The following is a 26,314-nucleotide window of genomic DNA, read 5'->3' on the forward strand; positions in this document are numbered from 1 at the left end:
CTAAATCCATTTTATCTTTTAAATTCTTGAATCTTAATTTAAGATAGAAGACCTGTAGCCAATGATTTTATGCAAACTTTTGAGAAACAGCAAGGAGGTTGACCTTGTAAGGTAGTTGCACTTAAATGATCATAGTTGAACTAGTATCAGTTTTCTTTTCTAACATTAACTTTGTTTTTTCTATATAGCATTGGATTGGGGAGCGCCTTTTAATATATATTGTCATTCTTACAGAGTTTGTTTATATTCCACTAATTCTCTACCAATATTTTTAAAATGGCTTTCTACTATTGAATTCTAATTTTTAGCATGTTTTCTGATTAATTCTGAGGTTCCTTGAAGTGATTGAAGACTGTCAATAAAGGGAAAATTTTACACATAACCTTCAGCATTTTAAAATACTGTACTATGAAATGTTCCTGAAACTGTGTATTTTGACAAGGCCTGCTTCCACTTAAATATGTATACAGTCAGCAGGCAAGTTTCTCAATAATCTAATAATCAGTTATTTCACCTGTCATCTTATATCAAACCGTAATTTTCCTATAATAGTATTCAACTTCCCTGACTCTCACCATTATTAATGTATTTCTGTAGCTTATAAAACATCTGGTTATCACTCTGTCTATTTTAGCTTGTTTGTGCTAATGATTTATTTTCATTTTCTCTAGGATATAGACCTGCAGCTAACTGGATTTGATTTATAAGAGGGAAATCTACAGTCAATGGCCACTCTCGCCACGTTGCTACTATGGAAAAGAGAATGATCAATAGGATATGGTCTGATAAATAGTGATGATTGAAGATGCTGCTTCAATACATGTGAAATCAATGGGAGATACTGGCTGCGTGAAGAGCTTTCTGAGCTTTTCTTGACAAGCTCTCCTTTAAGAAATCGGAGGTGTATTCTACCATTACACCGTCTTTCTCAAGTGGATACAAATACCTCTGCCTCACTGTAACCAGACAACTACACAACTAATGTGGGACCATGGCACTGCCCAGATGCACGTGGCCAAATTACGTTTGGAGAGCAGTGATAGCGTGCTTGGTACACAGGGGATTGGGTGCTTCATTGACTCTCTGTGTCTTGGGATGTTTGCTTCAGGCTGCCCATGTGCTCTCACAAAAATTGGATGATGCAGACCCGTTGGTGACTACCAACTTTGGCAAGATAAGAGGGATTAAGAAAGAGCTCAATAATGAAATTTTGGGGCCCGTTATTCAGTTTCTTGGGGTTCCGTACGCAGCCCCACCAACAGGGGAACATCGTTTTCAGCCTCCAGAGCCACCATCTCCCTGGTCAGATATCAGGAATGCCACTCAATTTGCTCCTGTGTGTCCCCAGAATATCATTGATGGCAGATTGCCAGAAGTCATGCTTCCTGTCTGGTTTACTAATAACTTGGATGTGGTTTCATCGTATGTACAAGACCAGAGTGAAGATTGCCTATATTTAAACATTTATGTCCCAACTGAGGATGGTGAGTTTACTGCAGGAAAAACAGGGAGATGTATTTATATTTTTCTTTTCTATTCTAAGTTCTAACAATATTAATTCGTGTGTACTGGTAGCATGCATGGCTTTTCCTGTTGGCATGTAGACATATTTTACATGCGTGCATGCTGCTCTTTTTGTTTGCGTGTGTCAGTGTATCTGTTCTTATTTTTTTCCTGTGCCTACTCATTTTCTTTCCTCCACAGCACGTATATTTAGGTAGAAATGGGTTCCTAATTGCCATTTCCTACCGAATGACTTCTGAGAAGATGCATCAACATTTCTCCATTGCATGTGCAGGCTCAACGAATTGGGGATCTTTGGCACTTAGTAAATGCAGGAGCATATTAAGTTAGATAGTGGTGTTGCATGTTCCGGCGGTCTGTGATGGAGCGCCATGTTATTTTCTAGTCTTCTATTCATTTTTCAGTAAAAAGAATATCCAAGGAATGTGCCAGAAAGCCCGGCAAGAAAATATGTAGAAAAGGAGGTATGTATCAAAGTGGAAATAAAAAATGGGGGAAAAAGCTTGCAGAGGAAGAACAAGATATTCTCCCTAAGGATGATTTGCTGATGCTGGGAAGTGAATAGTTAGGTGATATTTGGAATTTATTGAAGGCTGTCAAAAAATAGAAAGATGGTTAAGGAGAGCTTTAGCTGAGTAGATGACATTGACAAAGCTCATTGGTGGTGCCTTGTGTTCTGGTGATGGTAGCATCGACAGGAGTTGAATCTCTGCTTTGAGTTTGTGTACAGAGGAACAGACACTTAAGCTATTACACTGCCTGCAAGGAACCCCAACAATGCTCCCTTAACAACTGGTTAACTTTGATCTCCGAATCCTTTTCTACAGGTATAGATTTCTGTTCCTCTTAAAATTGATTAGTTCAGTCTCAGACCTAGTTTTTTGTTTGTTTATTCTCAGCTTCTTCTGTACACCCTATGAATATTTTCATCTAAGGGTAACTTTGCCACAACTATTGGGCAATTACCATTATTAAGTAATGGTATTTTTGCCCCGGACAGTCTTTTCATTTCAGTTACTCTTCCAGAAGAGAATGAGGTTTTGCAGATTTTGATACTAAATATTTACAGTCTTAAAATTACTTTAACATTTTTATATTTATGTTAAACAATTTAAAACATAGGGAAGAACATGATTCAGAAGCTACAATTAAATCAACCTTCAAATCATCTCTAGCCAGATTGAGCAAATGTAGACACTGACAGCTGCAAGCTTGCATCTGAATGTAGCTTGTCCACACTCCATTTTTATATAACATCCAGTAAATCACTCATAGAGAGTATGATTTTCTATGGCAGTAAATCATCTAAGTGTTATTTTGACCTTATTCATAACTTTGTAGAATTTCCAACCTTCATACAGAAGTCATATTAATATTCTAGTGCTGTACATTCTCTCTCTCTATGCACTTCTGATCTCCTGGCTGGACCAAGTCAGATTTCATTACAACATCCTTATGGGGTGGGGAGTGTCTAAGCTGTTCTGTTTTACCAGGATTGCATTATACAGAAGAAGCTTCATATAACAAAATTCTCAACTGTGGATCAGAAGTATTTGCATTAAATTGAGTTTTGTTTGGTTTTGGTTTTGGTTTTGGTTTCTTTGGTCATATTGGTAGAATGAGATTTAACCTTCATTTTTTTATTGATGGCATGATTTGGGTTAAAAGCATAATATACTTCAGAAGGTGGATATGGAGGCAACAAGGGTGTTTTAAACGACTAAAACAAAGTCTTGTTTTTCCCCAAATGAGAATAACTGCAGTAATTTACATGCCTTCAACTAATGTACAATACTGCAGTGGTTATTATTATGCAGCTTATCAAGCATGTGTAATTAGCTAAGTGACTTTCGCCTCCTATCACAAAGATGTTGATTCACAAAGTCATAAATAAAGATGCTATTGAAGAATGCATAAATAGAGCATAATACATAAAACTATGTACAATCAAAAAATAATAAGGACATCAAAAGGTAAGCTAGTAAGTGAGAAAGTGACCTTTCTTCTCATGCAACTTCAGAGAGAAACAGATTCATTAGAAAATTCTTTTTCATTGTTCTTTGGATTGTTGGTTCCATCTGCTTTATGAGAGAGTTGGCAAAGAGGTACATAGGCTGTGCTATTTACTTTGGCAAACTTAGAACTAATTTATAATTAGCCTGAGGACAAAATCTATAGATACCAACATTAGTCTGTGTGGTTTATAGTCCAAATCTATTGTGGTTTTATATTGAACATTCTAAAAAATTATGTCACTTTGGTATTTAATATATCCTATTATTATTAAGTAAATTCTTCTCATTTATCAGCCATTTATATATTATCGCAAAGTCTACATAACAATGTAAATGTAATTTTCTATATAAATAGTCTTTTTAAAGTAAACAAAACTAAAGTTTAGAGCAGGAGTAGAATTTTTTCCCGAACTTTTAACTTTTTTCCTTCTCTATCATGAAGGGTCTATTCTGGTCACTTCAAGAAATCATATTATCCTGGTTAAGGAAAATACTAGTCATTTCATTTCTGTATATACTAATATATATTGCAAGTGGATGATGAGTTCTTCAACAGAATGTTAAAAGTTTATAAACGATGGTTGGGGAACTGTAAGAATAGTCATGTTATATTTTATCTAGGTGTTAATAAAATTCTGGCTTGTTATTATTTATCTTTCTTTTTTTTTAAATCAATGCTTATTTTTTTTTCTCTCCAAAACCCCAGTACATAGTTGTATATCCTGGTTGTAAGTCCTTCTAGTTCTTCTATGTGGGATGCTGCCACAGCATGGCCTGAGTGGTGCTAGATCCATGCCTAGGATCCAAACCTGGTGAACCCCAGGTCACTGAAGCAGAGCCCGCAAACTTAACCACTATGCCACCGGGCCGGCCCTCTTATTTTTTTTAATTGTGTATAGTCACCCACAGAGACAGATGGACCCCATCCCTGTGCCAAGTCCCCTATAATCTGTTCATCCTGTATTCATTCAAAATTCTTTCTTAATTGCTTATTATAAGTCATGCAGTATTCAAGGGAGTCAGTAATGAATGAAACAAAGATCCCTTTTCCCACAGAACTTATACTCAAGTAAGTTTACAAAGAACAAAGTACTTTCTACACTTTAGTCTGTATAGAAGAAAGAAAATTTTCTCCCTCCTGCAAAAGATGCCTTGCTCTGATTTTTAAATAGAGGTTTTAAAATATTTTCCTGTGTAATTGAAGAAAAAAAACATTTTTACCAGTAGGCTGCCTCTTATTTAAAATAGGTCCCAGTCGCACTTTTTAATCTATCTTTTCATATTTCCCATGATAGTTTTAGCCATATGTTAATTACTCTCTAGATATTTCATCAGGGTTTTCTCCTTGCAAAACTGGAAGAAGGGATGAGTGCTTAAAATGAGAGGACTGTCAACACTTGTCCAAATAGGCAGATACCGTGTGATAGAAACTGGAATTCGGATGTGGAGGACAGACATAATTTGTCACAAAAACTTTACGAGAAACGTATATTACTATCCTTATTTTACAAATAAGAAAGTAGGCTCTGAGAGTTAAGTGTTCTGACTGAGTTTCTGCTTCTACTAAGTGGTAGAGTCAGGTTTGGCCCTAGCTTTTGCTTATGAGACACATTTCCTTTATGTTAAATTACCTCCTGTAGATGATTTCTATAGCAAAGGCTTGTATCTCTCCACCCTCCCACCCTCCCTTTCTTCCTTCTTTTTTTTGCACATTCAAATATGTTATGAATTCTTTTTATTCTATTCTGTTCTATTCTATTGACTCTATTTTAGACAGATTTAATGCTCATCTTAATTGAATTAGGTCAAGCCAATATTAGAAACTGGCTTCCAGAAACCATGCTTAGTAGCCATTTTAGTGAATATTTTTAAGTTGTATGTGTGTTTTCTTACTATCTGGACCAAAATCCCAACATATTCCTCCTGGCTGCTATCAGGAGGAATTTTAATTTGCTTGTGTTTCATTTTCTTTCTCTACTTCTCTCTCTTGTGAGAGTTGCCAGCAAACAGTAAAGTGGTCAAATATTAGGCAGTAAACATGAGAAGGAGGAACAAGGGACCCAGAGAATCCACAAACAAATTGATTGGCTCACGGATACCTTAGAGTTGTGTAGCTTTGTGTATTACCAGCACTTTGACTATCATTTGCATAGCTCTTCTGAGATGAATACAGAATTAATTTTTATTTCTGTCATGGTGAGAAATTGGTAACCCATTTTGTTTTTCATTTACCCCAATTTTTATTGCACAGAAAATCAGAATCTTTATAGATGGCCCTAGTATACTTCCTGACTCCTTGAGCATTTTATTCCTGATTTTCATAAGTATTTTACTTTTTTATGCTCTATTTTGTAATCTTTACCTGAAATAATATTGAATTCATTTAAGAGCCTTTTCCACAAACTTAAGGTTTATTTGGTTGGTTGTTGAACATAGAGTCTGAGTCTTCTCTAATTAAATATATATGACAGTGAGTCCTATCACTGTCACTGTGTTTAGGATTTTAAAAGGAGGTTATATCCCAGAATGCTCTTCCTTCTTGCTTGTGCATTTCTAACTAATTTATTCATTTAACAAATATTTATGGAGTCCTTATTCTCTGCCAATTAAATTACTGCTCTAGGCCCCAGAGATACATCAGTGAAAAAAACAAAAAAAATCCTTGTCCTCCTGGAGTTTACATCTTAGTATGTGGAGACAAAATGGAGAGAATGGATAATTACATTTAAAAGGTATAAGAAGATGAGAAATAAACAGAGTATGGAGGATCAAGAGTGCTGGTGTGGAGGGTGAAGGTAATTTTAAATGAAATAGTCAACATAGTCCTTGTTCGAGCAAAGACCTGAAAGAGATGAAATGACTTCTAGGGAAAGCGTAAAGGAAAGAGCTGGTGCAAAGGAAGTAAGGTGAGAATCTGCCTTGACTATTTAGAGAATAACTAGGAGTACACTATATCTGGAAAGGGAAGAGAGAGTGAGGCAATGGATTCAGAATGATCTGACTTTATGTTAAAGAGATCATGCTAGCTGATGCATTGACAGTAGATTTTAGGAAAGCATGGAGAAACTGGGAGCACAAGTAAGAGGCAATTGTAATCGAGACAAGACATGAGCCTAGTTCAGGCTCAGACCAGGGCAGAAACAAGGCAAGTGATAGAGTCTTGATGTATTTTGAAGATCACATTTCCTTCTTTCTTTCTTTCTTTTTTGAGGAAGATTGACCCTGAGCTAGCATCTGTAGCCATTCTTCCTTTTTTTTTGCTTGAGGAAGAGTGGCTCTGAACTAACATATGTGCCAATCTCCCTTTATTTTGTATGAGGGATGCTGCCACCACATGGCTTGATGAGCAATGTATAGGTCCATGCCTGGGATCCAAACCTGCAAACCCTGGGCCATCGAAGTAGAGTGAGCAAACTTAACCACTATGCCACTGGGCTGGCCACAAAGATGACATTTCTTGATCAGTTTGTTGTGGGCTGTGAAAGAAAAAGAGGAGTCAGAGAAGATTCCTAGGTTTTTGGTCTGAGTACCTAGAAGAAGAGATTTGCCATCAATTAAGAAGGAAAAAAAGGAATGTGGAATGGTTTAGAGGGAGGCACAAGGAGAAGATGGTGTTTAGTTTTGGACATGTTAAATTTGAGATGACTCTTAGACATCCAAGTGTAAACATCAAGGAACCAGTTTGAAGTTCAAGAGAGAGGTATAAATGAAGATATAAATTTGGGAGTCATTGTGATATAGAAGGCAAAGATTTAAAGTCATGAGTCTGAGTGAGAATAAAAGGAATTGAATAAAAATAGAGAAAGAAAAAGACACCAAAGACCAATCCATGAGATATTTCAACATTAAGAGGTCTGGGAGAAAAGATAATAGAGACAGAAAATGTTACATATTGAGATGGGAGGTAAACCAAGACTTTTTTTTTGTCATCCTGGAAGCTAGGTAAAGAAAATACATCAAAATAGACACAGCGATCAACTCTGCCAAGTGAACTTTTGTAGGGTGGTATGGGTATGACACACTGGAGTAGGTCTAAGAGAGCACTGGAGAAGATTTAGAGTTGCTGAACATAAATAACTATTTTAAGGAGCAGAAAAGAAAAAACGAGAGCCTATGAACAATAGAGGGTGTTTTTGTGGCTGTAGGTCAAGATGGAAAAAATAAAGAAATGTTTGTATACAGAAGAAAGGGAACAATTGAAAATACGGGAGAAAGATGGTAGACTACTGGAATAATATCTTTAAAGAAAGATTGGCTCTTGTTCAAAATTAGAGGTTTTGGATTAAAAAGGGCATAGGTAGATAATTTAAATTAACGTGTAGCTAGGCAGAGTGCATGGGTAGGAGTACAGGGGTAAAAGTGTTAGTGGGATTCTCTTCTCATCTGATTGTATATTAATTGTTTGATGTGTAATATTAAGGGAAATGGAGATAGAATTAACACTGGCAAGCTCTTAATTCATCCTAGACATTTAACCTTAATTTATTTAATATCACAACAATCGTACGTGATTCTTATTCACACTTTACAAATGCAGAAAGGGAAGACCAAAGAGGTGAAGTATCTTGCTCAAAGATGCATATTTTTTTGATGGCCAATGGTATTTCCTTTGAAGAGAGACAATAGAATAGAGGGAATAAAACAAAACATCACAACAGCAATCCTGTTTATATGGGATTCCAGATCAAATAGATCGTGGCCAATTTGCTAGTAGAAAAATCACTACATACTGGAATAATTACACCATCTGGCTCATTTGGGGTTTGACAATGGATGGAAAACCAGATTGAACCAGAGATTTGGCTTTATATTTGAATTAGTTTCATTGGACAGATGTGGTTAAGTCTTCTAAAAGCTAAACAGTTTAAGTTGGAGGTCTGAAATGAAGTAGATCTAAAGGGTTGTAAAGTTTTAAAAGAACAACATCAATTGTTCCATTGTTTACTGACACACAGAGAGTCTCCTGAAGCTGATGATTAAAAGACCATTATAGGTGTCCAACTCAATTTTTCCAGTGGATAAATACTTTTTCCCTTACCGAAACTGAGGTTGAAGTCGAAAACATTTAAGGCTTATGCCACCAACAAAAAGAGTTATGCCACAAGAGAAAACCTTTGTAGAAGTTGCTTCCCTCTTTCCTATCCAATGTAATAATACATTTTCTTTATTGTTTTCACATATATAACATACTGCCAGCTTAATAATTATGACGTACTCTTTGCTTTAATGTACTTCTATGTTACTTACCATTACAGATTTTGTTTATAATCTTTTGACCTTTAATGTTTCTCCTATTAGTATTCTTTTTCTTCTGCTGCTGCTTATGGTGGTACATGCTCACATAGTTTAGGAAATAAACAGCTTCAAAAATCACACCAGGATATAAATTTGTTAGTAACAATCACGTAAACTCATTCTGGATCTGATAATCTTAAACTCTAGACTAGATGTGGAAGTATAATTTCTATTCATAAGTTTGCACATAGCCCTTCATAAGTGGACAAAGTACTTTGACACTTCTTGTATTAGTTTCCTAGGGCTGCCAGAACAAACTGCCACAAACGGAGTGGCTTAAAACAACAGAGATTTATTCTATCAGAGTTCTGGAGTCAAGAAGTCCAAAATCAAAGAGTTGGCAGGGTTGGTTCTTCTGGAGGCTCTGAAGGAGAATCTCCCTGCCTCTCTCCTAGCTCCTGTTGGTTGCCGATAGTCCTTGGCATTACTTGGCTTGTAGTTGTATCTCTCCAATCTCTACCTCTGTTATCATAGGGCTTTTTTCCCTGTGTGTCTCCCAGTGTCTCTGTGTCTTCACATGGCCTTCTTATAAGGACATCAGTCATAGGATTTATGACCCACCCTAATCCAGTATGACTTCATCTTAATTACATTTGCAAAGCTCCTGTTTCCAAATAAGGTCAGTGTATTACTTTACTAAGATTGCTGTGACAAATTACCACAAACTGCATGGCTTACACAACAGAAAATTTTTGTCTCAGAGTTTTGGAGCCTGGAAGTCTGAGATCAAGGTATCACAGGTTTGGTTCCTTCTGAGGGCTGTGTGAAAGAATGTTCTAGGTCTCTCTCCTTGGCCAATAGATTGTTGTTTTCTCCTCGTGTCTCTTCTTATGGCATTCTCCTTGTGGGCGTGTCTGTGTTCAAATTACCCCTTTTCATAAGGACACCAATCACATTGAGTTAGGTCTCACCCCAATGACTTAATTTTGCAAATTATATCTAGAGACTTTTTTTCCAAATAAGGTCACACTCTGAGGTACTCAGGGTTAGTACTTCAACATAGGAATTTTGAGGTAACACAATTTGACCTGTAGAGTCACCTTCTGAGGTTCTAGTTGTACATGAATTCTTGGAGGACACCAAGCACACTTCTACTTTTTTTCAAACTGAATCCCCAGGAAGATCTCAAAATGGTGCTATCATTATGCCCATTTTATAGGTTCAAAAATTATTGCTTATTGGGTTTAAATAACTTACTCAAGGTCACATGGCTGCTGTTTAGGACTGCTTGGCCTCCTTTTCAAATCAAAATTCAAATTTTGTGTGGTATCAAGTCGCTCCAACAGATATGGATTCTCTCTGATCTCTTGAGAAGTTTCTTTAACTTGTTTTTAAGTATTTTTCTGTCAAGATAGATTGCTATGCATTAGTCTAGATACTTTTATATGTCCGAGTATGTGACTCTGTGTAGACGAAATGATGAAGTTTTTTCTTCACTTTCCCTGAATTTTAAACATCTTATCTGTATGGTTGCTTATATGTAATCATGGTTTTAGTTAAAATTAAGATCCTACCAATTTAAAACCATAGTAGCATTGATTTTTCAATGCCGTTTCATTTGTCATATCTAGGCAATTGGACAATGTTCTTTTTAAAATAATTTTTAATTTAAGACCTATTTCTTTGTTTACTGCAATCTTACTCATCTGTTATCTATGTAATTATAGCATTAGAGCAATTTAACTATAGCCCATAATTTTCATTAAAGCGTGTAAAATGTTGCAAAAGTCAGTTTTAAACAATGACAAAAAGAAATCTTAATAACAGGAGCTGGGGTCACTGCAACCGTAATCGTAATTTTCAAAAGTAGAAAATCTGATTCATCAACAATGGTCTTAATTTTCTGCTTCTCATTTCAGGACTGAAGGAAAAACTGTTCACTCTCTTTCATCCCTTTTCTTTGAGGCAAAGACCTTTGAAACAGTTATGCCAAAAAGGAAATGACATATTGTCTCCTAGTCTTAGGAGGACGATACAGAAACACCTTCCCTCTAACTCTTTCTCTCACAAAAGAGTTCCTATTCTGTTTCACCAAAAAGCTTTGAGGGTCCTCTTCTAGAATCTTCTCTCCAAGTTCCTCAAAGTAGAAGGAGAAGGAGGAAGAGAAGGGATAGAAGGGTAAGTGTGAACTCACAGGTATGACATGAGGATAGATGTAACCCTGCCAAGTAGATAAGAAGTATTTGTAAAAATAGCTGTTCCTCGGAAAAGAAGAGGGAGCCCTGGGTAGAATTATTAAGAACATATTTGCTTCTTCTGATTTGGATTCCCGGGGCTCTCAGGATTAGATAGGTCCCCATGAAGCGGATCCCTGGAAAGAGGAACACCCATTGCTAACTCTCTATTCCTGCTAAGTTCGCTCACCATCTTCCCAGGCAGTGCCTCAATTTTCAGCTCTAAGCTTTCATCGGAAAGAATTGCTATGTTCCTTGGTACAGTAATTTACAAGCCAGGCAGATTCTGAGGTTTCTGAGCTGCCTCTGAGCTGGGCAGCCAAGTAGCCTGTGGTGCGTCTCCTGCTGGTCCCCCCATCACACACATCCACGCTCCCACCCCAGGGCAGCTTGTCTCTCATTCCTTACACACAGAAGAAGAGTCCATCTACAGTGCCAAGACTTTTAAAAATAAAAAGAAAAGGAGAGGCAAAAAGGATTCTTTTGCTTTAAAAGAAATTTTGGAAGTCATTTATTTAGGGAATTGACTTCATTTCAATGAAAATGGAAATGCAGCATCTATAAATTTGAATCTGAAGAGAATTTTTTCTATAATGACCATGTAAAATATTTTGTATTCCAATTTACTCTGAAAAACCAGGGGTGAAATTTGTTTTCTCTGTTTTTATTTTATGAAGACCTTTGGCCACCTGTGCCGTTTAACAAAGGTCATTTGAAGGGGGAGAAACCTATAACCCTTGTAGGATGTTTCCTGGGGCCTCAGATTGTCATTAAGTGGAATCTTTGACTATGGCAGCAGTGCTTGTCTTCCTTCGTTTCTTCCTTCCTTTCTTTCTTCATTCATTCATTCATTATTATTTTTGGTCTTGATGTTGCTTTGCTCTGTTCGTGTCCTTTGTCCTGAGGTCAGATTTCCTACATGGCCATTCCTTCTCGTTCTCAGTCAGAGCCTAAAGTGCTCCTGTCTAGCACTGCTGGAGGCTCAGTGGGCAGGACGTATTTTTTGCCCTGAAGGAGCTTACATTGCAATGACAGCATGCCAGTAATAAGAAGCAGAATGTTCTGGTCGGTGGCCATGTCAATCTTACCAAGTAAATGGAAGCCTGATTTGTATTAAAATCTCAAAACAAAATGAAGGAATGGCTGTTTCTGTGGAAAAAAATGTAATGATGCTGATATTTGGCACTTTGTTCCCTATAATAAAGCATTTAATTAAATCTTTAAGTGTGTATGGAGCACAGAATATGCACAGCAGAATAAAACACATCAGGCATAACCCAAACTATAATTGTATCAGCCCTGTGGCCTGAGCCCACCTTAGTTGCTCTGCCAAGATGCAATGGTTTAAAACTTTCTATCCATCTGTTTGAAAAGAAACCAGCCTGTGCTGTCGCTATACAAATCTCTGTGAGGCCTGACAGTGCTTTGGCTACTGACACAACAGCTGCTGAGTTACTGGGCTACAAACGGGCTGTCTCTTCCAGAGGTAGATTACCAGCTGCCGCTCTGGACTTCTTTCCACAGTTCTAGTGAGTGACTACTTTCTGCAGGGCCCTGTGGTCAGCCCTGGAGACATAGAGATCAAAAGAGCATTCAAGAGTTGCCCTCAAAACGCTCATAGTCCTGTGGAGGTGGCAGATACAGAAAGAGAAAATAACCATGTCATAAGCGTGCTGAGAAAGGGAAGCAAGTGTCATTATGGAAACACACAGGAGAGGAGTCTGTGGTTTAGAGATGTTTTGTGACAGAGAGTTGTCCCAGAAGTGGGCACTCAGGAATGAATATTATAGTCCCTTCAGGCCTTCACAGGCTAGTATGGTCTGTGGAACCACTTTACTGAGTCACTCCAGATTAAAATATTTCTGAGTGTTTATTTATGTTGTTCTCTTGTTTATCTGTGTGTGAGGATATAAAGGATATGTATGTATATCCTTTGCCCGGATATCAGTTGTCTCCTGTTCTTGCTCTCATTTTGCTGGACTTTAGAAACACCTGCCCACTTCTGTGGTGCTGACTCAGATCCATCATGGGTTGGAGTAACCACACTTAAAAAAAGCAACTGGTTGGGCCATCCTGGTGGCGTAGTGGTTAAGTTCACGTGCTCTGCTTCGGTGGCCCAGGGTGTACAGGTTCGGATCCCAGGCGTAGACATACACACCGCTCATCAAGCCATGCTTTGGCAGCATCCCATATACAAAGTAGAGGAAGATTAGCAACAGATGTTAGCTCAGGGCCAATCTTTCTCACACACACAAAAATTGTTTTTGAAATAAAAACAAATAAGCTTGAAATGAGAATCTTCACTATAAGTAAGCCATGGCAACTCAAATATATAGACTTTGTCCAAAGATATTTTTTTGGATGTTCTGAATAACTAAGGCTGCTGAAGAGGTAGTTCCAGAGAAGTGAGGTGTTTACTAATTGTGAAAGTGTAGGAGCCAAACTTCTCCTGCTGAGGTGACCTCTCAGGAGTGTGTGCAGATGTCACTTACTCCTGATACTCAGGATACTTCAGATATTATCCTTCCACCTCAGTGTACCCCTCCCCTCCTTCTCCAGGTCCCTCAGCTTAACCTAGAGGCTCCATCATTTCCTGCCTGAACCACTACAACAGCCTTGCAACGGGTCTTCCTGTTTCCATTCCTGCTCCTGCAATCCATCCTACACCTAGCAATCAGTGTGATCTTTACTTTAAAGTCTGAAATCAGATCATATCACCCATTTTTTAAGCCCCTCAGGGATTTCAGGTTGCTTTTAAAATAAATGTAGGACTCCTGACCATGGCCCATGAGCTCCTACATGAAGACTCCTGCCCACTTCTGCAATCTCCTTCCTTATGTTACCCCCTTGCTTTCTACATTCTAGCCTTGCTGATCTCCTTTTGTTCACTGGAGTAGCCAATCTCTGTCCTACCTTAGGACCTTTGCTGTTCCTTCCACCTTGAATATACAATGTCTACCTCTTTTCCTGTCTAAGTCTTATAATTCAAGTCTTGGTAAAATGCCACCTTGTGAAAGCAGCCTTTGCTGAACACACTGTTAAGATAACCTCACCTCACCCTCTTCCTCAGTTATTCTTTTACATCCCCTTGGTTATTTCCTTCATTACAGTTCTATCTCCATGTGAAATTATCTTGTTCATTTATGTGCTTACATATTTCCTCTCTATCTGCCCCAGAAGAACGTTTCTCTTCTTCACTGCTATATCCTCACTACTCACAAGGGATTCAATAAATATTCATTGAAAATATAAGCAGCCTTAAGAAACAATGCACTTCGTTGGAGAGAGCCTCCGTCTCCCACCATCTGCGTTTATTTGAGTAATGCTACACCTGCTATCATTTCTCACCAGACGTAGCAAGAAAGAATATATTCTGTTCCTCTCTGCTATGCAATCACTGTTTGTTTATGGCTCCCCAAATGAAGAAAATTTCAAAGGCAACATCAGAGTCCTTAACTAAGAAGTAACAATGTTCAGTGGCTCCATGTCTGACAGATATAACCTGGACTCTGTTCTAGGGGCCCTTGGGGCCGAGTGGCTGCCAACAGCCGAGGCTCTGGGCTCTCTGCCTGTGCACGTTACTGCCAGCATTATTGCCTCTGCACTGAATTTATATTTTAATACAGGACACCAACAACGCATTTGTGTAATAGGAGCACAGAGAATGATTCTCCTTTTCCAGGCCAGAAGCTTCATTTTCCCTTCCCACCTTCTAATTTAATTTCCTTTTCCTCTTACCCAACCCCAATTTCCCTCCTGTGACAAATACATCTTCTCTTCTAATTATTTTCTTTTCTTTGATCTTGTTCTACCATCTACCTCTGTGATAGGACTTCTTGGCACTGTGTCTGCTAAGGCATTTCATTTGGGGTCACTGAAGAGGAAGAGCCTGAGTACTGTATGATCTAAGAAGAGGTCTAACTGGATTTATTTAAGGGGTTTTCTAAGTAGCATAAAATAACTCTTCCAGTAGCCTATGTTGGGGATTTCCTTCCTTATGTTTTAGCCTTCAATTGGGTCATATCACCATTAACATGTATATGCATCCAGAGTGTTATTTTGCTCCTTTCTTCTTTTATTAGATATTAACAACTCAAGTGTTCCAAGGAAAAGCCAGAAATCATTTTATAAAATGGGACAAACCAGACAGTAAAACCTTATTGTATGTACAACACCATAGGCAGAGTTTTAGGAACATGGTTGGTGGCCAATAAATGGTTGATAAATGAAGGAACATTTTGAACATGACAGGTAATGGGCAGCTTAGATTGCTGAGGTAAATGGAGAGGCCACTGGCTTTTCTAGAAGACAGTGGAGGCTGGATCCTGGACAGTTCAGGTTGGAGACGCATAGTAAGAGTGTTATAGACCTGGAATCTCTCAATCTAGTTGTGAGAGACAAATCTAGCAGTAAGATAGACTCAATCTGTGTCTTACAACATATTGTAAGAGCTGATGGAGAAGAGACTGTTAGATTCCTGGCAGGGCTGGCTTCACGGGCAGGTCATCTGTGTAGTCAAACTGATCCTTGTGCTCAGATCAGCTCTACCCTTATTTAAATACTCTACTGCCATCATCTTGAAATTCATAATAATTTTTGAACAAGAGATCTCATATTTCCATTTGGCACTGGACCCCACAAATTATGCAGCCAGTCCTGCTTCCTGACTTTGCCGGCATTTTCCCCATGCTGCGTACCCATAGATACTCATGTGATTCTGAGAGATAGTAGAACAGAAACCCTCTGTGCATGTTGGAAAGTTCAATTGAAACTCTCAACTGAAACACTATGAACATTTGTCCTTGTACTCTTACAGTTCCCTTCACATCTAAGGGGAATAATGAAAAAGGGCCATGCTGTAACTTGGGGAGATAAAAGATCTGTTTTTCTCTTATTCCTGTTTTATTCATTTTCATTCTTTCATGAAACAGTTATTAAGTGTCTAACATGTCCTAGGGACCATGCTAGACACTGAGGATAAAAACAACTAGACATGGTATTTGCCCATAAGGGGCAATCAAAGCAAGAGATAATAAATATAATTATCATAAGACATATCAGTTGTACAGTGTCTATCATGGACCAGCCATTATTTTAAGAGTTATATATATTAACTGAATTCTCAAAAAAACCCCTATGAAATTGTTACTATTAGTGTGGCTGCTTCACTGATGAGAAATGTGAGGCACAGATAGGACACATAAACTATTCAAGGTTCCACAGTTAGAAAGCGGCAGAGCTAGGATTCAAAACCAGCAGCTCAACTCTCTTGACTGTGCCCTTAGCCCCTAAGTGTAACAAATGTAAGAGGTGCTCTTGAGGATGTACATAAAGGTTATGTGTGGTAGGGTGCTGCCCAAAAGAGAGAATGGCCTGTTCTATCTTGCATGGGAGCTGGTGAGAGAAGGTTTTATTGTAATAATCTTGCTTGAGACGCACTTTGAAGCACGACGAAGTGGCCCATCCACTGAGAAGGAAGATTTACTGGGATGAAGTAGGAGAGAGTTGGCCAGGTAGAAAGCAGCATGTGATTGGAGAGTACACTGAGAGAAAAGCCTGGAGCACTAGGCAGCTCTCAGATCTTTGTGTCTGAGGAGCTTGGAAGTTTTATCTAGATGATGGGAAGTCATTAAAAATGTTAAGCAAAGGCTTGACATGATCAGATGAGCACTTTAGAATATTCTGACAACAGTATAAATGGTAGAATCCAAGGATGAAAAACCACAGTAGAGAGGAGTAGAAGACTGCTGCAATGGCATGTCAGTGACCCGGAGGGCCTTACCAAAGGCAATAGCTGGGAGGTGGAAAAGAAGAAATGAAGGATAAGAAATGTTTATTGGCAGCTTGATGGGATTGGGGAATTGACAGGTTGTTGGGAGGGCTGAGGAACGGATGGACCCTAGGATGACTCCAGGATGTCCCACTGCCCAGTGCCTTCCTTCTTGATCTGCTGCCCTTCCTTCTTCTAACCAGCCTCCTCTAAACGGCTTCTCCACCAGGACTCAAGAAGGGAGGACAGGATAGAAAGTAAGTTAGAATGATGAAATGAAGTTGGAGAAGAGGGAAAGTGTCAATGGCAGAGGAGAAAGAGAAAAGGAAAAAGGCTCCAGAAAACAAAGAGAAGGACAGGATGGAATACTGAACAAAATTTTAATCTCCCATATGCCAGATGTAAGGTAAACTCTTAAAAATAATGCAATACACACACACATATATATACATACACACATGTGTATATATATTTTACTGTCATTTTTTAAAAATAGAATTTGAGAAAGAGATAAGTATGTCAGAATAAGACAGAGACAGATGACAGGGAAGTATGGCAATGGCACAGAGGAAAGAGTCATGACTCCGTAACCTACCCTTGGTTGGGGCAAGCTTGAAAGTGAGAAGGAAGACATGCATAGACAGCGAATCACAAACTGTCAACTGGAAAGAAAGCCAAATCATTTAGTTAAATGTAAATTGCTAAAAAGCACAGACAGGTGCATAATTTATGCAGATTTGTATTAATGACTAGACAACTGAACGTGATTTTTCAGAACACTAGTAGCTCAGAAAATACATGTTGATTGAATTCAACCTTCTCTCACCAGCTCCCATCCAAGATAGAACTGGCCATTCCCTCCTTTGGGCAGATCCTACCACACATAACCTTTGTGGACATCCTCCAGAGCACTTCTTACATTTGTTACTCTTAGGAGCTAAGGGCACAGTTAACAGAGTTGAGCTGCTTGTTTTGAATTCAACATGTATTTTCAGAGCATTTACTGTGTGGCATGCTGCACAGTCTGTACAGATTAGTAATGCACACAGACATACATACACACGCTGCACTCAGGTATTTGAAATCTAGTAGGAAGGCAAATTATGAATAATCAAATACATATATTACCAGACTAGAGAGCTCATTAGGGGCCAAAGTGTTATTAAGCTGCAAGAACTCGTCAAGCTGGCTGTGAATCAGAAAAGTTTCTTGAAGGAGGTGACATTTTGGATCAGCCTTGAAGGATGGGTAGCCTCTTGGCAGGCAGAGATGTAGAGCCTTTGTCCAGCAAAAGGAAAGGCATAGCAGTGAGTAAAGTCTGAGGACAGTAAATGTCAAGTTACTTAGATCACAGAAAATATTGAATATTGAAATATCAGTTGTAGTGAAATATTAGAAGGCCTAGAGGGCTAAGATGAGTGGTTTTACTATCAACTAGTATGCATTAATGATCTTTTGGGCAAGGGAGTATGACAACAAGAAATGTGGTTTCAGAGGAGGGTGGGCAAGGAAGAGGAAGGAGGGAGAATTGATTAGATTACAGGAAAGGAGACTAAATAGGAAGTCATGGCCCTATAGTTCATATGAAAAGTGGCTCACAGTGGACTACAAAGATGATGGATTTGAGAGACATTTCAAAGAAGAAATTAGGAGAATTGGAAATTGATCGCAAAGAGGTTGGACAGTGAGAAAGGAGGCGTTGGTGAGCTTGACAGCAGGTTGGAGACCGTATGGCCTGGAGGAAGGTCATGCTGTTAATAAATCACATTCCAGATCTACTCCAGGGATAGATGAGCTTGTGAAGTCTTCTGCAAAACTGATCATGTAAGTGAATTTACCATCCTTTTCTTTATTCTTATCAAAATGAAGGCACAAGAAAAGCTATCAATGCTTTGGTAGTGTGTTCTAATAAAATATTAACCTCATCAACACAAAGAAATGCTCTGAAAAATCCTACATTCATTTTTTATCAAAGAGAGGAAAAAAAGATGATATATCTTCTGCACTGAGATTTCTCTGTCACTGTCATTTCTGAGCTGTGTCTAGCTCTAGATTTCCAAAGGAGAAATGAATAGGGTACTTTTCCCAGAAAAAGGCCACCCACTGTCATAAGCTGTGTGAGTATAATTCTCATTGACAAGCCAAGATTGAGGAACATACACAAGGCCAATTGCACAGACTCAACCTGTTTTTCCAGCTATTTAACTGTTCACATCAAGTGCTGGGTTTATTTGCATGGAAGTGGAATGGACCCAAAGAACTTGAAAGCGGCGAAGCCACATGTCTCCTTTGTGAGAAGTACAGATGGAACGGGTGAGGCTTTTTCCTGAGACTCGTACACCTCGATCATTAAAACCACATAAACTTCAGAGAAAGACTCAGAATACAGAATGTGGGACATGAAGGAGAACATTTTCTAAAGCAGTGGTGGGAACATCTGGCAAGATCAGACATGATGGAATACCAAAATTGCTTTTCGATGCTGACCTGCTGGAAGAAGAAGAGAAATAGTCTCAGGAAAAAGAGAAGGGAAAAAAAATCAAACTCATTTTGAGAGTTTAGGAAAATGAAAGTTCACATTTGTCGAGTGATTGTCCTGATCACTTTTAATAATGTGATTCAAGTAGGAAAGTGACTTCTTCAGGGGGATTTCTGAAAAAGAAAAAGTTATTAACTGACCCAATTAGTAAACACAGCAAGTTGCCATATTTCCTGCCCAATAACAGATGCAGGCCTTGGGGGAGCTGCCCGCTGCCTTCCAGATCATTGAACAGATGACTTCTTCGGTGCGCTAATTATGCTGAAAGAGTTAAAAGAGCTTCTAAACACATTCTACACCCAAGGGAGTGTTGAGTCCCGGGGAAGCTCAGCTGAATGAAGAACCAGGCTATGACTATTACTGAAACCCCAAATGCCAGCATCCTCTTCGATCACCATTCTACAGCAACATACAACCCTTATTCCTCTCAGTCTAGCTTGCTTGCCATGACCATGTTGCTGGCCTGCTTCTAACACGGCTTCCACATAAACCTCAGTGAAAGGTTACCCTTAGTGAAGGTTAAATAATTCTTGTGTAATTCTGTCCTTAAAACCATTTGGCATGGAAGTCAACAAGACTAATTGGTTGTTGGCAGCAGGAGAGCCTATTGACTGTCCTCACAGAGGTCAGTGTGATGGGGAAGGAAGTTAGGACAGGTACCTATATAATGTAAATATAAGGGAGCATGGTAATCTTCATGAAAGAAGAAAAAGGAGATTTGCTGGAGGCTTAAAAGCAAAGAAGAATGATATCTAATTCTGAATGTGTTTTCCGTAAGGTTAGAGAGTGGACCATCAGAAAACGATAGGATTTACGGTGACCTGGAATCATGCTATCTTGTAACAGGTGGGTATGGAAGGAGAGAGTGTGTGTCAAGAAGAGAGAATAGCTTGGGCACAGGGAGCCTTGGAGGTGGAAAGGGCAAGATTTCTGACTGTCATGTGGCTGGAGTTGGGCTGGGAAGCAGGTAGTGGGTGCTAGGAAGGAAAGATTGATTGGAACTTTTGTGAAGGACTTGGAATGCCAGTGTGAGGATTTTACATTTAATTTGGTAGGCAAAGGGGAGCCACCAGATGTTTGTGCATAAGAGAGTGACATGATTAAAACTGTTTTAGGAAGATTAATTTGGCAGTTGTCTTTGGTTAGACTGATGTTGCAAGAGGCTGGGGCTTGGAAAAAAATAGTTAATAGGCTTTTACAGTTGTGTCATCTACAAGAAGTTGATCAGTAATTGAAAAAATTTTATAAATATTTACATTTTCCTGCACTCCCATTGATGTCTATTTAAAATGTTCCAAAGGATTGATGATAAAGAATATTATTAGCTTTTTTTCCCCTTTCTTTTTTCAAAGACAGAAAAGTATGTTGGAAGAACCAGCATATCCAGTTGAAAGGTTGTTCTCTGGCAAAGGGGCTAGGCTCCCCGGCCTCCTGCCAGCACATCAATTGTGTAAAGAGCCCCGGATTCATGACTTTCAGTTCTGTCTCTGTCATTGTGTTGCTGTGTGAATTTGAACAAGTCATCTCACCTTTTGGGGCCTCAGTTTTCACTTGAGTGAAATGAGAGTTTGGGTTCCGTGACCTCTAGAGTCATTTCCGGATTTCACATTTTCAGGTTCTTTATGGGAACAAAGGGAATTGAAATGGATAAAAGGGTTAATATCTGTCTGCCTTTGCTTCTGCCTATTTCACTGACTCACCAAGAATTCTAGTGAGGAGGAGAAGTTAAAGACTTCACTTCATGCGTGGATTTAATGTAGCGTGAGTGTGTTTCATTTGTTGCAACAGTTTAAATGCCATCTTTAATGTTTTCTTGCCATGCTACTGTTGCTGTTTTTCCCTGTTTCCAAGAAGATAAACTTTTGCAGATGTCTGCTCCTACGCCCTACAATGAATTAAGGACACATTTTCTTCTTCACATGTAAGAAGACTTAGCATACCAATTTAAATAAATTATCTGTGGTGTAATATTGGTATATCTTAGTTTTATCTGCCAGGGAATAATTTAAATCAGCTAGCTGTGCCGTGTAGTACTTTAAAAAGATGAATGCAAGACAGATACCGCATGCAGTAAGACCAAACAGTAACTATTTCAATTAGTTTAATTAATTATAATAAAATGGAGAGCATGTTAGGCAACCAATGGTAGTATTTCCAGGACTAATTTATAGCTTACAGGTTTTCTGATTTTTCTTAACTAGGAAGATGATACAGTTTTAATTCTTTTTTATATTTTATTTTCTCTGTCTTTATTTATGTTTTTCTCTGGGGGCTTGCAGACAGTTTTATAAAAGGCTTGTGAGGATAGCATGATTAATATATATTCCAGTGAGAATCTTCTTGGACTCTCAGAAGTTGTCAGAGATTTCTTCCGTGTCATTTTGGTCAGACAGAGGTAGAGAATGGGTGAGTCAAATATTCTTAACTCTACCCACTTGCCATTTCCCTGATTCTAATTAGAGAGGCATTAACTGTTTCTGGATTTACTCTGTTATGTTTAAACAGTATTGAGCAGACAAAGTTTGAGTCACCAGGGGGCTGGGGATACCACTGTTAGAAGTAGCCCTCCCCTTTTCTTGAATCTTGCAGAAAAATGGACAGATGAATGATGAAGAACTAGGATAAAGGAGTGACATTATATAAATTAGGAAAAATATCATTGATATGGGTTTTCGAGATAAGCTAATGTGAATCATTTTCTGATATGTGGACAAGTATTTTGTGGTTGTGGATATTGGAAAGATTGTGCCACCCCCCACCCCTACTCCGCCACAGACACACACCACCGTTACCAAAACTCTGGTACTTTTCCTCAGATTGTAGTTGACTAAACAAAATCGGGTTTTCTTAGTGGTTTTAGTAAACTTGGTGACTGGGGACATGTGTCCATTCACTCATGCTTCTGCCTCTCCTCACGAGCAAAATTTCCAAGTGGGGGTGGTATGATTGGCAAAATTGTGATCTTTCCCTTCTCTCTTTGAAAAGACTTAAAAGACATGTTTGTTTCAAGTTACAAATCATGAACTGTTTGTTAAATAACCTGTTATGCACTATGTATGGATTAGCTAATAAATCTATACTTTAGTTATTGATACAATATTAAGAGAAGTTCTTAGCCAATAAGATAATAAGATAAATAAGGAGTGTTATAATAAGGTAATTAAGGCATATTCATTCAACTTGCCTGATCTGTTCACCTGAATCTGCCTAAAACATCTTGGAATGTTTAGTGTAATGAAAGAAATCTTTAAGGAATCTATAGATACAAATCAATTGACTTTTAACAGAGTTACTAGTTTGAAAAGCTCATTACAAAATTGAAATAAAATTACTCTTAGGACTATGGATTTGTTATAATATAAAAGATGATAGAAACATCTTTGAAATTTAGTGTGATTCGTTTTCTTGTAGCTAGAAATATAGCTTCGGTAATTGAATTTATATTAGCCTCTATGTCATAATACATTCAAATGTATGGAGTCCTTTCTCTGTTTATAGCCTGTAGATCAGTATTGTCTAAGAGAACCTTCTGCACTCATAGAAATGTTCTGAATCTGCCCTGATTGATACGGTAGACACTATCTACATGTGGCTATTAAGCACTCAAGATGTGACTAATGTGACTGAGAAAGTATTTAATTTTATTTAATCTTTATTAATATAAATTTAAATTTAAATAGCTATTCATGATTAATTGCTACCATTTTGGACAGTGCAGCTAGAGGATGAATATTAGTATCACCAGAAGAAAGACAAAAATTGTCTAGGATTTTCAAATATGAGTAAATCTTAGTGTCTGTATTTTGATAATTTTTGAATTTAGAAGAAGATAGCTAGAAATTGTTACAAGAAGGGCACTTATTCAAATAGAATATGTGAAGTATTATTGTTTTTAACTTCAAACATTTTTAGACTACAACTATCAAATTTATTTTAACTAGCTCTTTGCAGATTTTTTTTCTGATGAAAATTTATCATCAATATTTCAAATTTAAAACAAAAAAGGCATTCAGAACAATTTGTTCCATCAATGCCTATTTTATATAGGGTGCTCAATAATTTTTATTTTCAGAGAGATATATAGTTAAGAACATTTTTTTTGTTTGTGGGACTCATGTTTACCATGTTTTCTCTCAAGGATATAGACCAGTGTGGCCCACATATCCCCAGCTCTTCTAGAATTGATCCCTGAAAAGTAACTTAATTGCCTGGAAATATTATTATTATTGTTTGTGTGTGTGAGGAAGATTGGCCCTGAGATACCACCTGTGCCAATCTTCCTCTATTTTATGTGGGATGCCACCACAGCATGGCTTGATTTTTGGTGCTAGGTCTTTGCTTGGAATCCAAACCTGCGAACCCTGGGCCACTGAAGCAGAGCATGTGAACTTAACTACTACAACACTGGGCCAGCCCCCAGAAATATTTTCTGTGACTCTCAGCTTACAAACTTGTTACATGCTTTGTTTTTCGAGATTTTAAGTTGACTATCATAACCGTTGACTTTTCAAATCATTTTCTAAGACTGTGCTGTTGATTCATAATCTATTCTTCATTTTCAAAAATTAGCTGTTGCCAAAAATGGCAAAACTATTCCAGCCAAAGAGAAAGTTAGCTTTCCCTTGGGATCTCTTGAAAGTCACTAACTGGGAAACAAAAACATTTTCATAAGACTAAACCAATGTCATCAAAAGTGATGTCTTCTTTCTTGCTTTTCTCTTTTACTCTGATCTGTCATGGTTTTAAGTTGAACATATTATATAGAAACATTTGCAATTTGTGGTTTTCTAGCATATTAACCTGAGAACCAAAATACTTATCTGCATCGTTGCATCATCTCACCTAGTATTTGGGCTTTTTTGTTTGTTTGTAACAAATGAGTTCATTCCAGCACTGGGTACAAAACCTTTTACTTTTAAGACCATTGTTGTTTTATTCATGATTTTCTTAATAGCAGTTTGAGTTCTTCCTAGTCTTTAGAAAGATAATATGTCGCTCATTTTATGTACTTTTTTCTCACAAGGACTCATGCTTTAAGTTGTTCAAGCAGCTGGCTGTACATTTCATCCAGGTGAGACTTTTTCTTTTTAATCTGTTGCTTGTTCAGCAAAAGAAATCATTCCTGAAAATCTGGATGCATTATTTGAATTCTTCTCATGAGGCTTTTATTGATGTTGTGCCTGATTCCAGCATTTGTCCACTGAACTTCTCTTTTGTATCTCTGTATCTTTCTCTTTTATGTGATCGCTCCCTTCTCTTCTCACGGGATTTTGCTCTCATCTTTGGTCATTTGCATAGGTGGGAGTTGAGGTGGTGAGAGAGTGTTTTTACTGACTTGAGCCTGGCCTTCCTGGGTAAGCCAGCTTCCTGGAGCCCCCGGTCATCTGAAAGGACTTGGATTCCTCTCCTCTGGATGACCTTGCTCCATAATATGCTCTTCTTAGTAGAGACTGTTTCCCTTCTTGTTTGTAGACGTCAGAATGCCATTGGCATTAACTTTAGGTTGAGCTCACTCAGATGGTGGAAAAAACCCACAAAACCTCTCCCTTATTCTTTGATTATCATAGATTTTTTATGCCTGAAATTCATGTGAAAATGCCTTAGGTTTTGCCTTTTAACAGTAGCTGTTGAGCATCCTAGCTGTGCAGAACAACATATTGGCCTTGTGATTGGTTAGACATAAAGAAATCTGTGTAAATATGCACCTAAAGAAAGGAGTTAAAGGGTATCCCAAATAAAAGTTTTAAATATATACTTCATCAATATGTAAAACGTTACATAATTACCATCTAATAAAACTGGCAAGAATCTTAGAGATACTTTAAGCTACATCTTCATTTTTTAGGAAAGTGACTTGTTTGGAGCCTGATGTAACTTTAAAATTTTGTCCTAAGAAGCTGAATATAATATTTTAATTACTTCATAAGTTCAAAGCACTTTGCAGAGCATTATATGTAAATAACTATTATTACTGTATAAGCAATTTTAGAATTCCTATAATCCTTTTCTTTTTCTTTGTTCTTCAATTTAATCACAATGGTGAGGGACATACCTGAGTTGTAGAATATCTTGTTGCTTTTTTTTGGTTCTTTTTTTGATAAGTCTTCTAGACAGGAGGATCTAACTATTTCTTTGTGCGTGGACCGTATTCCCAGACTGGAGTTGATCCAGTGTTAATTACCTTGGCAAATACCATCTCTAAGTTCTTAAAAATTAGCCCTCAAGAATAGCAAAATGATCAATAGACAATTACCTTTTTAATTTACAAATACTTCTCAAATTAAAAAGCAATATTCTTTATTCAGAGACTTAGCTTTAGTTATCATTAAAAGAAAGGAAAATAATAATTTAGGTTTAAGGGGCTAGCCATGTCACAACAGGTTGTCAAATACCCAGTGAACAGTTATTTGAAACTTGGAAACCCCTAGATAAGGGCTTTTAGCAAGTTGTATATCAAGTTTCTATTAGACAACTCCCTCTGAATCGTGTATGCATAACTCATCCCTTTATCTCCAACTTCTTTATAGCTTGTTTAATATTGCTGGTTTAAACAACTTTACCTTTGTTGCTTAAAAAAAAGAAGGCTTGACAATGTTAAAACATAGAAGAAATCAATCTCCATTTCAGACTTGATCAGACTTTTATAATTATAATTGAAAAATCCTTCAAAATTCAATACATTCTTTTTTTAACCTTTATGGAAAGGTTTTTTTTAAAATAATGTATACCAAGAATTCAGGAGAACTTGAAAAATCCTGAAGGTTACAGAAGGCAGTTGTTTGAGAAGGATTTTCTTTTTTGCAGACGAAGAAAAGGAGAAAAAATGCACGTCTTTAGAATAAACTGTTTCTCAGTTACTCATGAGACATGCCTGGGAAAGTGGACAAAGGGAGAGCCAGTTAAGTGTAATTGGGAAGCTAAGCTATTTTGAAAGGTATTACCAAGTCTACACAGACAAGGAAAAGAGTATTTTCAGGGAAGCATATAAATGACCAAC

General features: G+C 37.8%; 1 protein-coding gene across 15 annotated transcripts in view; it reads left to right on the forward strand.

The window, feature by feature from the left end:
- The window catches only part of NLGN1 (neuroligin 1), an 828,696-nt gene that overhangs the window by 174,581 nt on the left and 627,801 nt on the right, over positions 1–26,314 (forward strand). For 8 of the 15 annotated variants that reach the window (XM_070242634.1, XM_023623324.2, XM_023623323.2 and 5 more), the window contains exon 2: positions 672–1,484. In XM_070242634.1, the coding sequence (XP_070098735.1) occupies positions 992–1,484 (493 nt within the window). In that variant the 5' untranslated portion in view covers positions 672–991. Of the gene's footprint in view, positions 1–671; positions 1,485–1,928; positions 1,989–26,314 lie in introns of all 15 variants that reach the window. The other 7 variants (XM_070242628.1, XM_070242632.1, XM_070242633.1 and 4 more) reach the window with 1 other exon arrangement.

This window comes from Equus caballus, chromosome 19 (assembly GCF_041296265.1).
Source record: "Equus caballus isolate H_3958 breed thoroughbred chromosome 19, TB-T2T, whole genome shotgun sequence".
In the NCBI taxonomy this organism is placed as follows: domain Eukaryota; kingdom Metazoa; phylum Chordata; class Mammalia; order Perissodactyla; family Equidae; genus Equus; species Equus caballus.